General features: G+C 38.4%; 1 protein-coding gene across 12 annotated transcripts in view; it reads left to right on the forward strand.

Annotated features, from left to right (window-relative positions):
- LOC125772036 (potassium voltage-gated channel subfamily KQT member 1) overlaps window positions 1-18,996 on the forward strand; it is a 109,782-nt gene that overhangs the window by 28,017 nt on the left and 62,769 nt on the right. For all 12 annotated transcript variants that reach the window (XM_049443339.1, XM_049443341.1, XM_049443340.1 and 9 more), the window contains exons 6-8: window positions 2,769-2,897; window positions 3,487-3,597; window positions 6,918-7,105. In XM_049443339.1, coding sequence (XP_049299296.1) covers window positions 2,769-2,897; window positions 3,487-3,597; window positions 6,918-7,105 — 428 coding nt within the window. The remainder of the gene's footprint in view (window positions 1-2,768; window positions 2,898-3,486; window positions 3,598-6,917; window positions 7,106-18,996) is intronic.

Raw genomic sequence — 18,996 nt, forward strand, 5'->3', positions numbered from 1 at the left:
GTGGTTATAAACAAAGAAAAATGCATTCCTTTTCATTTTGGAGCTAATGATAGTGAACGGTTTGGATGTTTTGTATGTGCTGCACTGTGAGATAAAATTTTAAACTTTTGCTATATACAAAAGAAAATAATCTGCCAGGATTAAACCTTGACAAATTATTGTGAATTTAACCTTAATTTTCATACTCGGAACTCGTACTGCTCGCACAGTACCAAACAGTTACGATTCATGTGGTTTAAAAATGACTTTGTTGCCGAGCCAAGAAGATCATTTTCATTACGCCAAATAGCTGATGGCTATAAAGATAAGAAGATGGCGGTTTAAACCTTTGAAAATGAGAGGATTTATTCAATTGCAATTTGTGCAGAGAGCTGATAACGAATCTCAAGTGCTACCCCGTACCCGCTAAGACGAAGATAACGATCTCGTCAAACAATGCGAGCTAAATGTGTTCTACCGTCGGCGATTGGTTTGTTTGTTCAATTAGATAAGCGAACAAATGGTTTAACACGATATTGATGTATCGAGTGGTGTAGTAATAATACTTCATCGAAGATAAACTAGCTGCTAAGTGGCTAATAAATTAATTGTGGGAATAATTTTACAATCGAGGTGACGATTCATGGAAGTTGAAGCGTGTGAAGCGTGTGATGGCAACGGTTTAATAGTGCTCAATTGTCATTGTATGAATGTAAAATGATTTGTTCTTGACATAAAATCTTGAAAGCAGAAAACACTGCTTGAGCCACTTAGGATTAATTACTTCTGGCACACGTCTTTGCGATGCGAAAGTTAGCTGAAAACATTTCTTAACACATGCTGCAATGGTTAATAGTGAAGTTTTAATAGAAAGCTTTTTTAATAGGTAAGAAGGTTTTTTAATAGAAATTGTTAGCGTTGATAAACGTTGAATCTGAAATAAATTACTTGATCAGTAAGTATAAAATTATTGAAAAGGTAATATTCGTTGTATAATTGATCAATTTGTTACCATTTTGTATGGTTTGGTTGGCTTAAGTTATCCAAACTTTAGACACTGTTAATGTAAAAAATTCAAATAACATTAAAGTACAGGTAGTTCTCGAGATAGGCGGTACCTCTTACATACGGTTTCACATAATTTTTCGGTATGAAATGAGCTACAAAATATCAGCTGTTTTTATATTTTTGGGCAGATATAGTATATTTAGTATATAAATTTGAAAGAATAAAACATTCTGAATATTAACCATAGCTATTTAAGCTTTTTTGTCTTCTTTTACCTTCCTGGTACAAAAATGATCTTTTTTAAGCAAAGATTTTAAAGCAATACAGGAATAAAGCTATTTTCGATTATAGTTTTATACGATATCAATTACTCATAGTAGTTAATATATATCTGATCCCACCTGTTATCTAAATCATCATTTTTAAAACGACTGCAGAAATGGGTTTCATAAATATTTTTACTCGTAATTCATCACTTAAAGTTTATACGATAAATTTAAAATCAGCTTAAACATAATTTATTTACAAAGAAATACTTAAAGATAAATACACATACCTACAGATACCAGCGGACCTCACTGTTTGGGATATGATAGATCTGCGTTTGGCAGATAAACTAAATACTAAATATTTTTGACTAAAAACAAGTTTCGCAAGGTATTTCGTTCTTAGGTGGATACGTTTGACAGATATCTACTTGACAAATTTTTATGTCAAACGAAGTAAAAAAACCATGCTTACATCAAGTTCATAAATTCGTTCGATTGTTTTGAAATTCGTTTGAGGTTCGAATTAACAAATAACCCAACTAATACCAACCTATCCCTATATAATGAAATAATAATATTTATTTATTTATGATTAATTATTACGACATTTAGCAGTATTGTAAGCCTCAAAATGCTGTAAAGTACATTTATCACAAGGCATTTCCTTCTTGTACTTTGCCTTATCCCGGGCATACTCGGTTGTGATACTGGAGTTGTGATTATTTCTATTGTTGGTGCTTTGTTTATAATTATATAATATATTAATATTTATATAAATATCATTCAACGTAGTTTAATGGCTAGGATGCATTGAAACTAAAAAATCTTTATAAAAAAACCTAAAACACAAATCGTTCTTCACATTGTAGTTACTTAACCAAGGTACAATATATCTCAACGTGCCTAACTCTATTCTAACACCGAAATACAGATAAACCATCCAAAGTCGTTGCTGAAGCACAAATGAATCCAACCATGTTCTATTTTAGACGCTCTTCCGTTTAATATTCCAACGTAGCCCAGAGGGTTCTCGGTTCGCTTTAGATTAATTTTCGTTCCACCCAACCACGCCATCCACACCTGCTCCATATGTGTGTGCGTTTCGGTCCGCTTTATCGGTTTGCGTTGCGAATCGGTCACGTGTCCATCGTATCCTTCCTCTACACCTTTGGCACAGGTACTTCTACCGGGCCCGAAGGAACGATAGACGCTCACATGTAGTATATGAGGGAGTGTTTTTTTTTTTGTATGGAAATAGCTACCGGGCTAATGCTAAAGCTAATTCCAATTTTACGATATCCTCAAATGCTTCCCAGCCGAGGGCAGCGCTCGTAGTGGTAAACGTCCGGCCGAAGCTGTTTGGTCACCATTGCAAACCGCATTATCCTTGGACTCATTTAATTTCCTGTGCCAGCCAGAAGGACTTTTACACATAATCGTTTTACCAACGGTTCGAGTTCGTACCGTAAACTAACTATCTTTCATTTTTCTCTCTTTTTCTCTCTTTCACAGGAATTAATTACAACCTTGTATATAGGGTTTCTGGGCCTTATTTTTGCCTCGTTTTTAGTGTATTTAATGGAGAAGGATGTAAGGGGAACTAAGTTCAGCAACTTTGCTCAAGCGTTGTGGTGGGGTGTGGTAAGTAGAACGCTTTTCCTTCCTTCGTGTGTGCGATTTCGTCTTTTGTTTCTCTCTCCCCTATTTCCTACGGAACTTCAACCGTGCCACAAACAATCAAAGAAAAAAAGCACTCGCAACAGAAATTCCTTGAAAGATCTTTACTGCCCGCGGTGGGGTTTCTTAAGACAGGGACCACCCGCAGGCGTGCAGATTTTCAATATTCAACGGAAACGCAAATTAAATTCTAAATTATAGCACCGTGTGTGCGTGATTCCTGATCGAGAATAGGTGGATAAAAATTACTTCCAGCGCCATAACCTTCATATCCTTGAAAGACCCACCCGGAAATCGCATACATTTAATTTATTCAATCATATAAATATTTCGCTACCCATTTCTCATCGGTTCACTGTTTTGCTAATGAGAAATAGTAAGCATAAACATAATTTCTACTTTCTTATCACTATTTGCTTCTTTCTTTCCTTCTGCTCGACATTGGATACAAATCGCCACCAACACACGTTTCACCCAACAACAACAAAAAACCGTCGTGTGGGACGTTGATTTGGCCACCGAACACATAAAACTAACCAACCGCGGTGTACAGATAACGCTGTGCACGGTCGGGTACGGCGATATGGTGCCGGAGACGTGGCAAGGCAAAATTATAGCATCGTTCTGCGCCCTGCTAGGCATTTCCTTCTTCGCGCTGCCCGCGGTAAGTGTTTATTTATTAATTTTTCTTATTAGTTTACCCTACCGGGTTGGGTACTGCTTTACTGGGATCGTAGTGTCTCGGGCAAATCGGTACAAGAAAAATGTTTCCTATATGTGTGGTGTACAGTACAGTAGTGTCTGTTGCAAAAAAGGATTGGCCGGACTTTCTTCCATCCTAACACCCTGTTAAAAGCTGATCGGGGCTATTAATTTTACTTTGTAATGTCTTGTTTCCTGCTGCTAGTGGTTTAGATTGGTTATGCTCCGATCCAAACCGTCTCGGTACGGGGGCAAAACCTATACTCCAACCAGCAACCAGGCTAAGCTGGTCTGATTTATAGAAGACACCTTCGGAGAGTATCTTCGCTTTGTTATTTTTTTTTGTTCGGTTGGTGTCTTTACACTACTGTGTGCGTATAAATCAGTGCCCCTTTATACACACATACACACTATCCCCTTGGGGATCATTTTGCTGGTATTGAAGTATGCAACATAAGCAAGGTGAAAGGACAATCCTGCTCTTCGAACAGTGACATAGTAAGGAGACTATACAGTCACCAGTAAATATGCAACTCAAGAATATAATTACAGTAGTGAGGCTAAAGTTAAAAGGGAAATAATTATTGTATTGTAAAATGTTTGAAAATATTGTAATGAGTGTTGGAGTGTACCGAGTATCTTATAAATATTTAACAAGTATTTAACATTACAACTACAAAGCATTTCAAGCTTTTTATAATATAGCTTTTTTATTGGTAGTTAACAAATACATCGGATAAGTTTGTATCAAAGCTTATATATACGAGTTATGATTTGGTATGACGGTAACATTTATAAATCTAAAAAAACTATGTACGTGGAATGAATTGGAATCTAAATTACTAGTCAGTGTAGATTAAATGATAAAAACCAACAAAAATCTGAAGGCATGGACCTTTAAATCCCAAAACATGTAATCATTCATAAAAATGAAGAAACATTTCCTTACGAAAAAGAATTCATCTGAAAATTAAAAATAAAAACTTTAAACTTCACAGAATAAAAAATAAAACCATTTCTGAAACCATTAAATATATTGCTCTCCTGTTTTTAACTTTGAGGGACGTAACTTTTCCTTCCCGAAATAAAGATTTAAAGTGGATTCTATCCTTAAAAAAACTTTATCCTCCCACTTTATGTTAAACACCAGGTTCCCAATTTCCTACTCCCAAAAACAAGCTGGAAATGTGAATACCACAAAAATTTGCCTCCCATCATCCATCTTGAATATGATGTGAAAATGAAATATTATTACGACTTGGACCACTTCCGTGCGGGTCGTAAATTCAATTAGAAGCAATCTGAAAAATGAGTGATTTTGGTTCCCGCCAGAGGTGAAAACCAAGAAGATTCGGGTTGGGCTCGGAAAACTTCATCCCCTACCGAAAAGATGCTACGCCACCATCGCCAATCGAGCGGCAGAACGAATTTCGTTCTAACTATTCGCCTAGCTCTGCTCGTGCACAAAACCGATTGGATAGCGTCCGTTGGAAAACACTTCGTTGGCATAGGGGAAAAAAAACGACGAATAAATAAATAAGTTACTGAGAAACTTTGAACATAAAACGAATGAACTTTTAAGCACGTGCCTTTTGCATTGTGATGGCCGCTAGGGAATCGAGAGAAACCGGTTGACTAGGCAACGTGTTCCGACCGTCTGTAGTACGACATGGCACGTCAAAACTTAAACTTGAAAGCCGTTTGTAAGGCGAAAGATTGCTGCTCCCGAACAAGCCGGCTCTCGTACGTTCTCCCCATCTGCACTTTGTAGTTCATACAATCTTCATCCGATGAACCTGTCTGTCTTAGGAACATACCCCGGAGTCGTCCAGGACTTTTCATTTTCTCCCAACGCATACGGTTAAGGCGGAGGTACGCTTTAGTTCTCCCGAGTGTATAATATTTTTAAAGCACGTCATGCTTGACCCTCACCATGTGAAGTGGCACTCGGTCGAGAGCCAGTACTACCTGCCCAGTTTTGAAGTGGGACACCGTACACACACACAAGGTTTCCCACGTACACAAAAACACAAGCAAAGAAAAAAAACACATCCGAAGGGGACACTAGTGGCATTTTCGAGCAGCAGATTCAACCCCTTCTGTGCCATCTGGCTCTCCAGCTGAGAGGATAAATCTTGCATTCTGACCTCTTTCTTGGAAGTTGGTCTACCTTTGGCAGTGTTGCTTTCCACGGTTCGGTTGGTAGTTGCCGGTTTTTTTTTTCGTTTGATTTTACCATACCATCCGGTTCTGATGGTCGTTGCAATCATGTTCACCTTTCTCCAGGTGACGTGTGCTTATACCTGGTACCACTACCACTCCGATCGTCCAGAGCACCAAATCGTGTGCTGCAGTGTGCAATTTATGCCAATTATTGTGTAAAAGTTTCCTACACTTTGTGCTCGAATGTAACCGTATCCGTAGTGGATGTTTAAGAACGTGGCAAGTAATTTGTGTTCTACATAGCACTTTGTTAGGAGCAGCTTTAACGGTTGGCAAAGGTGATGAAAAGGTGCTAAAGAAAATCACATTATGAACCCTGAAAATGGGCTGTGCTTTTTGAGTAGAACTTTAAATTGGTATAACTGATAGATGGAATGTATTTCGAGTATTTTATTCGTTGTTATTGTAACAAAATTATTTTTAAATATGTATAAGCTAAATTTGTTAATATTATGCAAAACGTCAGTGAAAATAGCATTAGCATATAGCAGCAAATTAGCAATAGCAGTTAAAAATGCTCTTATCACATTTATGTCAAGTAGATATACGGCCTGGCCGTCCCTACGCTAATAAATAAATAAAAACATTTATGTCAAGTTTCCCGTTTTGTTGGTTTACTAATATTTGACAGTTAAAATGACAGAAACTGAACAATCGATTTAGAGAGTTTATAATGATGAGTTCTATACTAACGTATACTTTTTTAAACTAAAAAACTAAAGAGCTTCGCTAACTACTTTGATAAAAAGTAATGTTTTACATTATGGTTACCTAAATTTCTAACAAACATGTTAAGTATTTCACAAAACAATTTTTCTCTGTTTGCAAATTACCTTAGTAAATACTCGTCACCTGTGTAACGGTATGCTCGTTATTAGAAGCTTCGCTACGGCAATTGCATGAAATTAATCTCGGTGCACCATACGGTCGATGCAATTGTGATTATTTATGTGGGTGTGTGTGTGTCGCGATCCTGTCCGTACGATCTCTTACCTGTAGTGTAACGTTGCCAGCGTCCTGTTCATTTAATCATTTCTTCGTGTGCCTTTCGCTTCACAGGGCATCCTTGGCAGCGGGTTCGCCTTGAAGGTGCAGCAGCAGCAGCGACAGAAGCACATGATCCGACGTCGGCAACCGGCCGCGACGCTGATACAGTCGCTCTGGAGATGTTACGCCGCCGACGAGCACTCGATGTCCGAGGCGACGTGGAAAATCCACCAAGTACCTTTACCGTCGCCCCCACCATCGTAAGTACTACCCGTTTCCGCTTATGCATGATCAAGCCCATCCACTCTACTGTTGCCTTTGCCTTGTCTGTTCTGTCCGTCCGTCCGTCTGTCCCCCTTTCTAATCCAACCGTCTTTCTGTTCCTCACTCTATTTCTGTTTCACTGTCTCGCTCGCATCTATCTCTCTTTCTCTGTCTCGCTCTCTTACATACAACACTAACCATGCACCAGACCAATTGCACTGTGCTCTCCTCTTTTTTCTTCATCATCAGCACCAAAAAACACAGCCTCTTTGTGCCATTTTCCCATGATTCGCTAACGCCCTTCCGAGCCACCCTTCCCATTCGCCCTTCGCATTCTCCTCAACGCATAAGTTCTTCGGGAAACTTAGTACTTCACATCGTTTCCCACAACATTCCCTATTCCCGTCTTGCATAACCTCACGTCGCGAAACCCCTACAGAATGCTTGTCAAGAAGACGCTATTCGCCTCCTTCCGCCATTTTCTATACCTTTTTTTCTTCTTTCATGTTATTTTACTCTTTCTCATCAAAACGCCACCGTTGAACAAGTTGCTACTTGCATCCTCATCGTCAATGTTACGCTACATTGTGTTGTTTCATTTCACTCGTTCACACCCTCCGTAGTGTGGGCGAACTTTTTCGAAACACTTGATTGGAACGCTTATCAACGCCGTTCCGTAGCTTGACATAACCTAGTTTTTTTTTTTACTTCTTCTTACCGATACACGATCCAAAGATATACGTCCGTGTGAACGGAACTATCGCACTTTAAATGATGAAATATTGTTTATACCTTTTTTTCATACTATTGCCTCTAGTATTCATTCCACCAGTTCAAACCGATACTTGCCGTTCCCGGGGGTGTGACATTTAACATTCACGAAAACATCCGGAGCAAATAGTGTGCTCTTTTACATGTTGTTTTCTTCCTACTTTTTACTTTCTTTCATTTCTTTTTCCCGCCCGCCCCACATTTTTCTCTTCTGCCCCTTGCGCTGAACGTCGTGTGATCATGTTCGTTGTACACCTTTCTTTGTTTTCTTCTTCTGTTGTATTTGTGTTTTTCTTCGTTGTCTATCTTTTATGTTTATGTTATCTGTTTTTTCTACTTCTGTACATACCGATGTGCCTTTCAACTTTCCCCTTGGATGTTTTTCTTTTTCTTTATCTCTCTCGCTCTCGATTGAACCGTCTTGAACAAGGGTTACTGTTTCTGTGCGTCTTGTTGTGTTTCCATCTCTTCTTTGTTATTAATGTGTCTTTGTTTTATTACTTACTTACAATATTTTTTCCTTCTTCTAATTGTTATATATTTTACTACATTGAATCAAATGCAAAAACAAAACAAACATTCCCCGTTTGTACTAGTTGTGGCCTGACGATTTTCTCTTTTGTGCATATTGTTTTCCTCTCAAAGTATCAACATGTGCCCTTTACACGTTTTGCCCACGTTGTTGTACCACAATTTCATGGAAAGCCGATTTTTTTTTATATATTCTTCATCACAACTTTTAAACACAATTTTCGGAACCAACTTTCGGAGTGTAGCAGAGTTACCGGTCGGGCCGGGAAAGTTCGCCTAACTTGCCTTCCGACACAAAAGCTTGTTACATCATCTGTCGACTTTAGTTCGCCCATTCAATCTTGCATATCTCCCCATATGCCCATTACTCCCCCCACTCCGTCAATTCCTTTCGACTAATATTCACTTCACTGCCACCATTTTACCGGTGTAAGTGAGAATATTGAAGAAGAAAAAAATACAAACTTTTCACAAACCAGAAACCAACCCGAAAAGCAAACCTCCAACAAAAGTCCACGTGAACGTTTCCAAAACGCTTGCCTGCCTTTTTTCCGAACCTCTCTTACGATGTGTTTCTTCTCACAACTATAACTACAACCAAAAAAAAATCTGATTATGATTTATACATATATGTACGTGTTTCTGATTCGTTTTATATATATACATATCTACATAGAACCGATTACTGGGATATGCTCCTTGAAAGCTTGAATATCCATAGGTAATTTCGTTTTCTTTGTGAACGTTTTTTTCCTTTTTTAACTTCTTTACGCTCTTGTACTTGTAATACTTGGGTTTCTTGTTTGTTCTTGGCTCTGGTTTTATTTGTTCAACTTTTACCCTCGCTCTTGTCCCCGTTATTACTCTCTCTCTCTCTTTCTCTTTCTTTCTCTTTCTCACTCTCTGTCTCTCTTTCTCTCTCTCTTTCTTTTCTTTTATCCTTCACGATCCATGTTTCGAACATTATTTTCTTGCATTGTTTCGGTACACCTTTCCATACGAGAAGTCGTTTGAGCGTAACGGAAACGATTGACTAAAAACTGCAAAGTAAACTGCAAGGAAAGACCGGTTTTTTAAGTCTGGTTTTGTTTCGACCAGGAAAGGAAAAACATTCTCCTACAAAAGGTTAAACTGTACGAGAATTTTTCATCGATTTTTTTTTCCTCTTTCTACGATTCCTGCTGCCACTTCCTAGCCTTTCGTGTTATCGTTCATTTTTGCTGTTTGAAGGTGATGTCGCCAATGTCGACAAGATTGTCCACAAACAATCTGAAACTGCTGCTGTCGCAGTAAAAACCACTCGTGGACCATCCTTTAGTCCTTTCCCCCGTGCATTTGCTTCGCGTCTTCCAAGAACCAATGTCTTGTAGCTATTATTTTTCGAAACCATCCTTACCTCGCTGGTACCGACCACACCACAAAACTGGCTTAGCTTTCTTGCTTAGCGTTGTTGTTTGTTGTCTTTCCGCCCTTTTCCCGATCGATTTGTGTTACGAACGGGTCGAATTGAGTGCCGACCGTGCATCAGCTCATTATTGGTTTAGTAATGTCTCTCGCCCTTTTGCTTACAGAATCTGATTGAGTTACATCAGACCAGAGCTTGTGCCTTGGTGCTTGCTTTGGTTGTGTCGTTTTGATTAGCTTCGTCCATCATCGATACGAAAACGATCGGATGATTAGGTTAGTGTCAGCAAAATAGCTCGCCGTTGGCAGTAGATATATCGCCCCCCAAACCCCCCTTTTTTTGGAAGGGTGGCGTATACAGTCGGACGGATGCCATTAATTAGGGGGATATTAGTGGCTTTTTCCCTACCGATTATTCCAGTCACAAATGGCTGATATGTGAAAGTATCGGATGAATGATGCGAATCTACTTGCTTAAAGTTGGATACTTTTCATATGTTGCTTTATCGAACTTTCCACACAAAATCTTTACTTCCGTACAAACAAAAAATCTTCCCGTATTTATATGTAGATCCTCAAAATGGTTCAGCTTTAATTAATGCTTTGTTTGGGAAAAGTAGCGCAATGTTTTTTTTTAAATAAGAAAAAAAAAACAATTTCACTATTCCTATAACACTTCCCCACTTAAACTTCCCTACCTTTTTTCCACGAAAAGTTATAGTTAGTTTTAGAACAAAGTTTAAAATAAATTCCCTCCATGTGCGAATGGTGCAAAATAATAAAATAAACAATACATCGCAATTGACCAAATCACATCAAACTCCCATTATTCTTTGTGTATTGAAAGCTTTCGTGGTCAAAAAATTTATCTTCTGGCCAGAAGGTGCCCTAGTGCCACGGAAAGGTTGGTCTCCCAAAAAAAAAACAACAAAAATAATAAACATTAAAAAAATGAATACAACAATAACGTCAGTGTTTCTCTTCCTGTCTGTGAATGTTTATCTCTCTCTGTGTGTATGTTATGCTCACTGGTGTGTCTCGGATGATTGGATTTATTGTTTCGATTGTTTCCTTTTCCCCTTACTGTATGTTTGGTTCCCTACCTTTGGCTACTAGCATTGTATACTCTCTGCCTGCGTAACAATTGTCGATTCTCAATGTCTCACTACCTTGTCCAGCTGTTGTGGATGCTTTCCATTTGTTTTTTCTATTGTTTTTTTTTGTTTGTGTCTTCGATTCGTTCCTTCGTGCTGGAACAGCGCATCTCTACTATCCTTTATCGATATCGTTTTGCACCAGGTCCAGCGTAGACTAATGGATTCATATTCTCTATGTACTATTCTATGCACCTTCTTAAACTATCTCTTCACTATGTATTATTTTGTTAAGTGTAGTGTTCCGTTTCCTTTCTGTATACTATTTTATCACAGCAAACTTATGCTGATAATATTATTTTTTTTAAATATATAAAAAGTTGCGTGAGTAAAAGATTCGTTAAACTTTTTGAAATATTCTTAATTATCTCTTACACTTTTTTATAAACTCATCACTCTTTTTTATGTATAAATGTTTGTCGATTTATTTAACTTGCCTTGCAATGTCAACATGTTAGCAGCCGGTTCCTCAACGAACCAATAATCTACACACATTCCCACTCGAGCAGTAAGCTGGAATTTGCTTAATGAGCTGAAATGAGTTCGATTGACATACTCTAGTGCTTCCATTGAATGTTTTATACTGTATGGGGAATTTTCACGACAACGGGTTAAACCAGTTTGCTCTCGTACAAGCACCCGTCAAATGCATCCGTCATGTCAATCAACGCAATGCAGCGGCCTGAAACGTTGCGTACCGTTCGACACATCGCAAATCAGCAGCATCAAATGATGTGATTACCTCACATCGGAAAAGTTCCACCGTGATGGGTGGGACATCCCGTTTTTTGTTTTGCCTTTTGAAGCTGTTGCCGTTATTTACCCGGCTACTTTACGGGCTGTTCAAATTTAGTGTTGGCTGACGATCGACCGATGGAAATCGTTGAATCACTTTGGCCAACAAAGAAACCGTCCCCTTATCTGCAAAACCGCAAAACTGAAGCGTAAGGGCTGAAGTTGAAACAGACATGGGAACGTCGAATGGCAGTGAAAACAGTACAGCCCGGCACCAGCTTTATGCCGACCGTTGCAGAAAACGGTCAGCACCAGGATTCAACATGTCAATCACTTCTAGAATTGAATTATGAATGCGTCTAGCAGCTGATGGTTGGCACGAGAACCACGTACCATGGGTATTGGAAACTTTTTTTTCCGGAACGGCATCCCTACGACTTTACGACCCGAGAATCACGCTCCGGCTCAGCAAAAACCAATATTAGCCTGGGTGATTTTATGCCCAGCCGTGTTCCACCGTATAGAGGATGGCCATCCTATCGATATCGGGATCTGTTCGTAGCATTAGTGTCACTGTTTTTTTTCTATTTACTTTATTTTGCTGATACGTGTGTGAAAATTTATGCCCACGCGACTAGCGACGAGTTGAGTTTGGAAACAAAGTTTTGGGGGTAACGTTTGTGGTGTGTAAGCCATTCCATTCCGGGCATGGGTTTTGTGCGAAATGTGTAAAATGTGTAAATGACACTAAGGGTAGAAACTTTTCCTTTGTTCAAGTATTTATGCATGTGTGTGTATGAGGCTGAAATAGTATAATTTTTCGTTGTACCACACAAAACAATGTGATCGATGTTTACATGAAAAGAACTTTTCCCCTTTAGACTCCTTGTAGTTGGGAAAATTTTTGTGAAAAGCTTTCCAAGAAGCTTACGATGAAATGTAAATGGTTTTAGTGGAAGATTTATTTGAATAATGTGCTATTACTATAAAATATACACCATTATTAAGAGGATGAAATATGAGGTAAAGGTAAAAATGGATCCCGAGCACCATTTATTATTGGTTGAAGTGGTTATGTTTTTTGTTATTCAGAATCGTTTATAAAAAATGAAAAGTTTAATATTTTTCGCTCAATAAAACCTTTCCTAGAAGATAAATAATCGCATATTCGTGGTTGATGGTTGTTTGTGCTCCTCATGTACAGGGTTTTCGAGTGCAAATGGTAAAGTTGTAATCATTTTTTAATTCTGTTGAAGGCGAACTTGAATCTGCTCAATATGTGGAATTCTTCGCAATTTTTGAATCTTATTCAAAATAAACGGATTCTGATTCTGTATAAAATTATCTCAACTGACACATTGGAAGGTACAAACATATTAGAATTGCGGAATTTTTGAAATCAGTTTTAGCTTGCAAAAATTACAGAGACTTGAAGAGCTTTAGATATACCGCAACACATTCCAGTTTAACTTGATTTTGAAATTGACGAATAGAAAAATAGATAAATTTTTGCTACCTCCTCAACTTCACTTTTACTATAAAACCCCTGCAATCAAACATTTCAACCTTGCAAATGAAATACAATTTGAGTGTATTCCAGGAATTTCACTTAGTGGGCGCTTTAAGTCGTTTTACAATATCAATACAGTCCGCCGTATCGCTTTCCACAAACAAGAATTAAATAATGGAAAAGAAAAAACGAGACTTCAATTTCTTTGAAACACACACCGTACCAGCGATACAACTGCTTCGGTTTTGTGCTTCCCATTAAAGTGTGCTCACCCGTATCCGGTTTTTGGTAAGCAAATTACTGCCAACGCCTTCCATTGGTCAAAAATCATGCGAAACAAAAGGATCATTACAACACCAAAACAACCGTCGGTAAGCTTCCAAAGGACTTGAATACTAAAACGCACCCAATTCGGAGAAGAAAACCGTTCACCGTTGCGCCGGAGAAAGCAGGAAGCAGCAGGGAACAACAGGAAAAACTGGGAGAAGCAAAAAAAAATCACGTGCAATTTTGAAACGAAAGGAAGCAAAATATTTACTTATTCATTTGTTTTGCCCGTTTCATAATAATTCGTCTGCGTAGGTGTGTGTGTTTGTTTGCTCCCAAGTCTGGTTTTTTGTTGCAGCTATTTTGCAAGTATACTAAGAAACGTTCCGTTTCTTTCCTTCTATGTATTCCCGCACCCTGTTCGAAGTGAAGAATTTCAATCAATTTTTCATTCAAGATTTTCCTACTCGGCATAACTCGGTGCTGGGAAAAGTGGGAATTGTATGTGTGGAAACTTACACTACATATTACACACACAAACAAAATGGCTGATATCGACCTACTCCCTTTGTGCCCTATAAGCAGGCAATTTTTGTTTCTGTTAGGTGCCATTTTTTTTCTACTTCACCGATCCAATCACCCTTTTTTCTGTGTGGACCAAGTGTAGTCGGAACCATGGTGCTGGATGGGTCTGCAATAACAACAACCAGCATCGATGGTAAATTATGTTCATCATAACACAAACAAACGAAGCGCAACAACAGGACCTTCGGATAATGTTTTGATTGCTTTCGACGTGTAGTGGACGAAAAGATTGGTGAGGAAGAAGGAAAGGGACGGAGGTGATCGGGTTGAGCGCACTGAGTTGAATAATTTAAGCTGTTATGAAAGCGATCAAAACAAAAAAAAAAGAAATCATGATGGTACCCTTACCACGCTTTCAGTTCGTACCATTCAAGTTGACCCCGTTGTAAGTTATCGATTTTCAAACGGTGTATGAATCCGTTGCAATGTTTCCAGGCCATGTCGACAACGGTAAAACCCATGTACCCATGCTGATCATATTGAATGGGACAGCGAACACACACACACACGCGCGCGCTAGAACAAGGTGGCGCATGTTATGTCAGGATAGCAAAATCCACATCCTGACACTTCTATTAGCGCCGAACTGTCAGTCCAGCCATCGTACAGTGCGTGATTGCTATGCACGCTGTGTGACGCTGAGCCTGAGAGGGCAGCGGGCAACCTTCACTGCGATGAGGCGGCCACTAAGTGATGGCGGCATGATACGGCAATCTAATTTGGAAACACGTAATTAGTGGGAAATTATTTTCTCTTCCATCGACTACCGCCGGTTCCGGTGCTGTGAGACTTCCTTCCGGTGTGGAACACCGTCCGATACCGAATGTGGGTATGTTGGTTTGTGTGTGTGTGTGTTTGAGTGGGAAGGAAACAAAGAACAGACAGATAGACAGACAGATAAGGCAAGCCGGTGGTTTGATCCTTAAGATTGCCTACAGAAGATGCTTGTCAACTTCCGGCAGCATCGGATGGATGGTGAATTGAATTTCCTCTGCGTACGCTACGGGAAGCTCAACAGATGGTAGTTTTGGGGTGAAAGTGAAGTTTGTGGTCCGTGTCTGGGGATGTTTAGATTTGTAGAACCATTTTAGTTATGGATAGACGTTTAATCGTTTGCTAAATGCTTTACAAAGGCTGAACAGTTCCGTTATATTTTCCAACCTAATCGAGTTCGTTTGCTCATAAGCACAAGCGTTTGCTGCAAAGGAAAGTTTTTTGATTACGAGCAATCTCGAGCGTTTTTTGTTCATTAGTCCATTTTATATTCTGGTCTTTATTCGCTATACCATTATTGACTTCGGAGGAATTATTTCCGGAGAAGTTGAACACTGTTGAATTATAACTGGAATTTGCTTATATGGTTTTTATCACAAATGATGTCAAATATTATTCGAAAGACAGAATATTATTCTGTCAATGGACAGAAGCTTACCGACGGTTGGATAGTAGGAATTTTATTCCTTCAACAAGATATTCCATTCTGCCTTCCTAGGAATAGTAAAAGTTGTCATTTGGTGCTATCATTAATCTTTACAGAAACGTTCAATTTCATCCTAATGTGAGAGCGTTCATCGTAAAGGCCGAAGCTGCTTAAAATTATTGAAGTCTTAAACTAGAATCAAATTTACTTAGGTTGGAAGACATTTTCTACTCTGAACCATGAGGGGACTTATCCTGGATATTCTCGGTTATGGTTGGAAAATTATCATTTAAAATTTTGTAAAAGTTTTGTTTGGTTATAATAAGTAAATATGTTGCTAAAATGTATTTTAAGTTTAATTCTGCTTTTAAAGAACAAAAAATAATCACCGATGGAGACGCCTAGTATCTTGTGCATATATAGCTAACATGGCGTTAATTTTAATAAAACTTTAAATAAATGCACATTTGCTAACTTTCATTACAATAAACGATTTGATAAACTTTGGTAAATATTTGTAGTCTTTTTTTATACATACAGAATAGATTTGAAATTTGCATATTTTTTTTTTATCTTGACTTGGTCAGCTTTGTACTCAAAATACTGAACGGTGGTATTTCGTTAGTTTTACTTTTTGTTAGTTTCATTTTTTTTAACGAAATAAATGACTCTGAATCTCTATTCTGAAAATTAATGAATTTTCATAATTTCATAATTGCTTAAAGTTTCATAAATCTGTGAGACTCGCTAAAGATGAATGATTTTACTCATTTTTTATATTTTGAGCAGAAATTATTTTCCTAGCATCTATTCTGAACGAACCACTATCAAATAACCATGTTTAGTTCATTGTTGAACTTTTATATCAACACATACTCAACCTTCACATTAAAGCTGCATAATCCTTAAATTTTGCACAAATTGAATGACATCCAAAAAAAAGCAAAATCTTTTTACAAATGGAACTTAAATCCAGCAGGTCTTTCCATCCAGCACCTCCTTCAAAGAATATACAAATGGTTGTTCATACTGTTTTTAACACCTGTTCCACTCTTCAAACCTAGGTCAACAGTTCATGCGGCTAGCGAAGGTGTAAAATAAAAACCCTACATTCTCACCTTCGGGCAATGTTAGTGTTTTAATTGAATGTACCAAAAGAACCAAGTCCTTTTATTTGCTCAAGTATCCTTTATTCCTTTTATTTTCGCGCTGGAGAAAGCCCAGCCAACGGCTACACTTTTACATTCCGGGCAATGGGTCACCGACGGCAATAAACTTCCCACGAGGACGTGCTGTCGAGGCGTGTGTGAAAAGTTGAATTGAGTTTTTCCGTCTCAGCGTTCCAATTTGATGCGTGATGAATTTTCCACTCCATCCACCGGTTCTTGGCCATGGTACAAATTCTCGTTCCCGAATAGCGAACTACGCGAAGGAAAAAATGCCACCATGAAAGGAAATAAATTGTGCCAGCTGCTTTTTATGGCTAAGCAATCGATTGCCGTTTGTTTTTCCATGCCGTTCCAGCTAACTGGGTTCCGGTTTCTCACCGATGCAGCGAGCAGCTGCATGCTGCAGCTGATGGTGAAACACATTCCACGATGCTTAATGTGTTTTTACCCTTCCAAGTGAACTGGGCTGGCATTGAATTAATGGTTCCCTATTTAACAACGTAGAACCACAGAAAAGGCCCGCGTGCAGGAATTTAAGGAGAAAAGTTGAATTTATTATCTTCCATGTCCCATGAGTGGTGCGTTTTGTTTGCTTGCCAGTTTTTGACCGAAGAAGAAAAAACAAGGAAACATTACGATACCATCAAAAAAGGTAAAAGTGATAAAACAAAGGACGTTGCAATTTTTATTCTTTTATTTTGCACAATGTGCGACACAATCGTCTCAACACTTGGCAACAGAAACTGTCAACAGCATTATTTGATCGTTTCCGCTTCAATTTGTTAGAGTGGTTCGTTAGCCGAACGCGAAATCCCTCCACCATGGGGCGACAGAAGGCTAGAAATTCCACTGTAATTGCATCATAATGAGATGCGCTTGATGGTCTTGCTGGTTGCGCGACGGTGTGGGGTAGCTGAGGATAATTTGTTCGCCCGGTCGTTGATTCGTTTGGTATTGGTGCCTAGTATCGCACTTTTTTTCTTTTGCTCATTGCCATGTGCAAAATTAAAATCCCTCCCGGGCAACCAACCCAACGCCACAGAATGTAAAGGAAAATGAGATTCCCCCTTCGGCTTTTTTCAATGGTGGTTTGTGGTCCATCATCATTTCATGCCTGCTGACTTTATTACGGTGGAGAGTTTTCGGTTTTGTCTTGCGAACGAAAGCATTTAAAATAATTCAAACAAACCGCGCTTCCGTGGATTTTCCGACCGGTTTTCTTTCCTCTCCGTTTGGTTTCGTTTCGTCCGTTGCTCAAAAACCCACTCCCGCCCTCGGCACACACAGACACATTTGGTCAGCATTCTTTAACAAACCAGACGCTCTTGAGTGACTGCCTGTAAAATAGATAAAACCAAATAATGGACTCATTGAAGGTTTTCATCTGCTATCGCCTTTATTCTTTTGGTTTGGTTTTTGGGGTTGAACAAATTTTATCTCGCCTTGCGGTTTGTGGAGTGCTGAAACACCAAGACGACGATTTTTGCTGTAGTACTTGTTGTTGGGAGTGTGTGTAATTTGAAACGGTTGTTCTGCGATGATAATTATGGGCGCTTACTTAATCAACACCACTACATTATACTTTTCACTACGATGCTGACCTTTACAGAAGAGAATTGGATTTTAATTTCTTGCCGAGAGGATGTACCAACGGAAGATGTTTTATCATTTTGTCTAGTTATGGTAATGGATTTTATGAAGTGTATCTAAAGGCATGGGAGATAAAAATAAATGAAAATAATCGATGAAATAGCCTCATAAAACGCATTTTTTAAAGCTTTCTTAAGTAATCATCTAAAGGATATTTAAATACTGTAACTACTTCTGATGTTTCAAGACAATAAAAATGTTTTATTTTCGATTGTAAAAGAGTCCTTAAATAAGAAGAAAATCGAGCTTGAATTGGGATACATAAACAATTTATGAACAATAGCAGTAAGCACTAAAAGTGAAGTAATTATTTTATCGACTTTATTAGTGGTAACGTATAAAAGACTGTCACCTTTAATGTCCCATGGCTGTAGTGATAAATGACGTTCTTTATCTCAAAGCTACGTTTGGAGGAATTTGCATGTTAGGTTCCAGTTTAGTGTCTTAAATCTATAATTTTTATTTGCTTGAACAATAAAATAAATGTTTGTAAATAAACAAGTGACAGTTAGGCTCGATCGGGAATAGATCATACAAATTAACACAGACGAAAAAGAACGGTTGACGAAAAAATGACAAAATCGTTCTATTTTCGTAAAAGCAAAGTGATAGGCAAACGAAACACAACATTGGATACTCAACGTTCAAATTAGAGTAATTCGCGTAAAAAGTTGTAAATCCCAGTTTCACG

Source organism: Anopheles funestus, chromosome 3RL (genome assembly GCF_943734845.2).
Source record: "Anopheles funestus chromosome 3RL, idAnoFuneDA-416_04, whole genome shotgun sequence".
NCBI classification, from domain to species: Eukaryota; Metazoa; Arthropoda; class Insecta; order Diptera; family Culicidae; genus Anopheles; species Anopheles funestus.